We start from the raw sequence: 4499 nt of genomic DNA, 5'->3' as shown, positions 1-4499 counted from the left end.
GTGTCCAAATATATCCTAAAATAATCTAAGGGTGCTTTATGACATTCCCTGCTAATTTCAGGTTTCTATTATTTTTTGAATATTTAATCCTTAAAATTCTGTATATTTTCAATCTTAATAGTCTACAAACTTGGCTTCAATCTAAGTTCAAATGCCTAAACTAGTTTTTGTTTTATGCTGCCAAATAGAATTTTATGATTATGATATTTGAATTATTTTCTGATTTTTTTTGAGCAATTAAAAACCAGTTGCAAATACTGCATATCTTAAGAGGAGACAAATTCTGTTCAAATAAAACCAAGAAATAGTAGTAGCATATATTACTTCAGTTAAAAATGTTATTAAATATCTTGATAAAACTTCAATGCATCATTGTACACTTAGTCTTTAAAGAGCAGGATACAATTATCTGTCAATTTTACCTTTTTTTTTTTTTAAAGAACAGGATAAGCTTCTAGGGTATTCTAATACATTTTTAGTACTATTGTATTGGCAAGAAAATCATCAGCAAGGTTTGTCCTCCAGTAGGCTAGGCTTCATTCTGGGCATGCAGAAAGCTGTATTCTGAGTTTATCTTCGAAAGAGCTTATATCGCTTATACATTTCTCATTCAAAATACTAAATTTCATTTATGTCTTAGCTTTCTCGTTAGCTTCTAATACAATGAGTGTTCAGTATTATGAATATGGACCAAACCACAAGACAGGGTTATCCTACAGGTTGCATTTGTTCTTGCTTAAAATATGGGATCCTGACGGATGGCTCTTAATGTTATATGCCCATGGCTTATAAACAGCCTGTAGTATGATCGTTCTGTAATATATAAAGTACCTTCTGATTCTGTTTCATTCTGGAAAGACAATTGTCTCAAGTGTCTTGATGTGTGTACCATTGTGTTACATAGTTGGGCATTTTATTATTGGTGTCAGTCATCAAATTTGGTAAAATGGGCATTCTCATTTTTTTTTTCATTGGAATTCTCGCAAGTTCAGCTAATAACCTATCTCTTTCCCAGATTGCAGAGCTACAAAGTTGACATTTCTTTATCTTGCTGTTTATCTTCAGTTAGAAATGCGGGTTAAATGCCTATTCATGGCAAGCTAGCAGATCTTATGGTGAGCTGTCAGTTGCTGCATGATCAGGCAACCCGACTCATGTCACCAATTGTAGTCTGCAGTGTTTGGTGGGACACAGACAGCATCCTTAATGCCATGAGGTTCTTGATGAGGACATTTTGGGAGAAATCCCAAAATGTAGAGTTTTTTTGGGAAATGATGACCCTGCTGAGCTTTGCTCAAGGTATTGTACAGTTGAAGAGACTAATTGACTTGGTGTGAGGGGGGTGCAGTAAGGAGCTTGGGGCCATCTCCATAGTGATGACCCTTCTCTGGTCTGGGTCACAGCCTCATTAGAAGTGTGTAATGTCTCCACCTGCACAAATTTGGAGGAAAATGGAAAGAGAAGAAAGGGGAAGGAACATGAACTGATATTTGTTAAATACCTCCTGAGTGCCTGGCATTGTGTAGAGAAGATTAAAAACATAACACACACATATGTATATACAGATGTATATGGACATTTATATATGTTTATACAGACATACAATATAAACAGTATGTTTGATGTTTCCTCATTAGACTATATTCATCACAACTCTGTGGTATATGGATTCATTCCTTATTTTACAAACCAGCAAACAGGCTTGAAGAAGTAAAGGGTCTGGTCCTAGATCTCCCTGAAAGTGATGCACTGATTTTGAAACAGGCACTTTCTGCCTTTAACGGTATGTGCTCATTTTCATTGCAGTTTTTTTATGATTGGTTAGTTGGTTTGTTTTCTGTGATCCTCCACAAAGCCTCCTTTAAGGTTTGCTGCTGTGCTTTGTTTCCCCACTCTCCAAGAGAGAGTTGCTGTGATAGAATTAAATATGGAGGCAGGGCAGGCAGAGTGGCCATGATACCGGAGAAATGTTGGAACGTATTGAGAAGAGTCCGTCTTTCAGAGTCAGGAGTTTGGCTTGTCCTGGGAGAACAGGGAGCCATTGAAGGATTTTAAGTGGAGATTCTAGAAAGGTGCAATTTACCATGTGTAGAAAATGGATTGGCAGCAACCAGTTAGGGGACATTTCTTTCACCTGTATGGTTTTTATCTTAAGATAGATATGAACTAAGTATGGCACACATATATGTTCATTATTTCATCCTTTGTGCTATTCTGAATTAAAATTACTGAAAATAAATGAAAATTCTCTAAATCTGGGAAGGACAGGGATTAGCAAACAGTTTAGTCTAATGAAGAAACGTCAAATAAACCCAAACTGAGGGACATTCTATAAAATAACCAGTCTGTACTTTTAATGAAAGAAAAAGACTGAGGAACTGTTTCAAATGAAAGAGTAGACATGACAACTAAGTGCAGCATGTGATCCCAGATTGGATCCTGACCTAGAAATTTATTTCTCCTTTTCCATAAAAGGCATTACTCAGACCATTGACATAATCTGAATATCTGTACATAGTAGCATTGTATCAATGTTAATTTCATAATTTCCATAAGTACACTATAGTTTTGTAAGAAAATATCTTTGTTTTTAGGAAATACATATTGAAAATTATTTCAAGGTAAAGGGGCTACATGTCTGCAAATTACTCTCAAATATTTCAGAAAAAGAATGACATATTTATAGCAAAAAGAATGATAAAGCATATATGTTAACATGTTAGCTTTTGGGAAATCTCGGTGAATGATGTACAATAATTCTCTGTAGTATTTTTGTAACTTTTAGATATGTCTGAAATTATTTTAAAATAAAAAAGAATTTGGTGGAATGAAGAGGGAGAGGGTAAACCAGGCAGGTCTGCCTCTATGTCCTAGGAGGCCAGGCTTGAAGTCCAAGATGAGGGAGTTGCCCTGCCAAAGCTGATGCAGGGACTTCTGGTGGGGTGGAGGTTGCTGGTAGGGGAGGAGGCTTTTAGGAACCAGGGTTGCTTTGGGGTCTGATAATTAGTGTGACCCAGAGTTTGTGAAGGGTTGCAATCTCTCCTTAGCCCAGTTGTCTTTATCTCTGTTAATGGTGTTGGTGTGTCACCAGCCTATGTTTTTCTATTTTTTTGCACATACCTGTGTAAGGAATACTTGTAAGTTCATTGGAATAATGAACTGTAAGACTGAGGCAGGAGGAAAATGACCTGGGTTAAGGCAAGGAATGTAGGCTGAGGAAAGCTCTCACTAGGGACGTTTGCAAGAATTACGAGCCTCCCTGGACGTGAGAGCAACTGCCACAGAAAATGATTTACATATTTTTTTAAATTTTTGGTGTTTTAATGTTTGGCTAAAGGAAGTCTGACTTAAAATGCATTGCTGACTTCACTGTCCTAGGGGGCCAGAATGAAAATGTGACTTCCCTCCCAACTCATTTTATTCGTCATTGCCCAAGGGAAGGGAAGAGCTTTTCCGCTGCAAAGAGACAGTAGCTTGGAGACCATATTTGTAGGAGAAAGGAAAATGTAGGGGGGTGTGAATTCTGACAAAGCAATAAAAATTGGGGGATGGCATCAATTCTTGGTGCAGGACATAAAAGTGGGAAGAAACGTGGGGGAAGAAAGAAAGATGAGAAGGACCTGAAAATCTTACAAGAGATCTCTTCCTTGATGCAATCCTGCTCTTAGCAGAGAAGGAATTCTCATAAAATGTAGCTATTGTTAAACATAGAGTAAGCATTCATGAAATTTGGCATTTGTTTTCTTTTGCAGCAGGCTTAGGAAACAAGAAACAATGCTTAGTTGGCTGCTGCCCTGTAAAAAGAAAAAAAAAAAAAAAAGAAAACAATGCTTAGTGGAAATTAAACAAATTAATAGAAACAGGTGCAGATGGGCATCATGCTGAAAAGAAGGAAAAAAGTAAATTGCCCTTGTTCCTATTCCATTCCCTCTAACGCTCTGTGCTTTCCAATCAGCAACATGAATTGTGTTATTACTGCAAAGATGGACTCTATATCCTAACAGAAGATTTTACAAGGAGTAAAAATATATGAACACACTTAGTAAATTGACTTGGCCATTCCTTTAAGCAAATTTTTGGTCCTTCTGGATCATGTAAAAAGATAAAAAAGGAAAGAAAACAAACCTAGGTAATTATGTGTAGACTAGATTTCTGCTTGGAGGATGGATAGGAAGCAAAGCAGGTAGAGGAGAAATGAGATTAGAACAATCAAAGTGAGCTCAAACAAAAGCCTGCTTGAACTATTGAGAGCTTTTGAGGTTTTATCAAATGTGGAAACCATTTTTAATACCTTTAAACCATAAATAGAGGATTTGTTTTATAGATTATGACATGTCCTTATAATGGAATGCTATGCAGTTTTTCCCAAGGATGAGTTACTTTTCTATGTTTTGACTTGGAAAGATATCCAAAATAGAATATTGAGTTAGTTCTAGTTGTTTTTTTCTTTTTCTTTCTTTCTTTCTTTTTTTTTTTTTTTTTTTTTTTTTTTTTTTTTT

At 36.1% G+C, this 4499-nt stretch overlaps 1 protein-coding gene across 2 annotated transcripts in view; it reads left to right on the top strand.

Moving 5' to 3' along the window:
* The window catches only part of PIR (pirin), a 120340-nt gene that overhangs the window by 91888 nt on the left and 23953 nt on the right, over positions 1 to 4499 (top strand). Inside the window, exon 8 of one of the 2 annotated variants that reach the window (XM_017512372.2) lies at positions 1694 to 2070. The exons of the other annotated variant lie outside the window; for it this stretch is intronic. Coding sequence (XP_017367861.1) covers positions 1694 to 2055 — 362 coding nt within the window. The 3' untranslated portion in view covers positions 2056 to 2070. Of the gene's footprint in view, positions 1 to 1693; positions 2071 to 4499 lie in introns of those variants that run through there. 2 annotated transcript variants of the gene reach the window in all.

This window comes from Cebus imitator, unplaced genomic scaffold (genome assembly GCF_001604975.1).
Source record: "Cebus imitator isolate Cc_AM_T3 unplaced genomic scaffold, Cebus_imitator-1.0 Scaffold471, whole genome shotgun sequence".
NCBI classification, from domain to species: Eukaryota; Metazoa; Chordata; class Mammalia; order Primates; family Cebidae; genus Cebus; species Cebus imitator.
The sequence above is the reverse complement of the archived record's forward strand: the minus strand, read 5'-3'. Positions and strand labels throughout refer to the sequence as shown.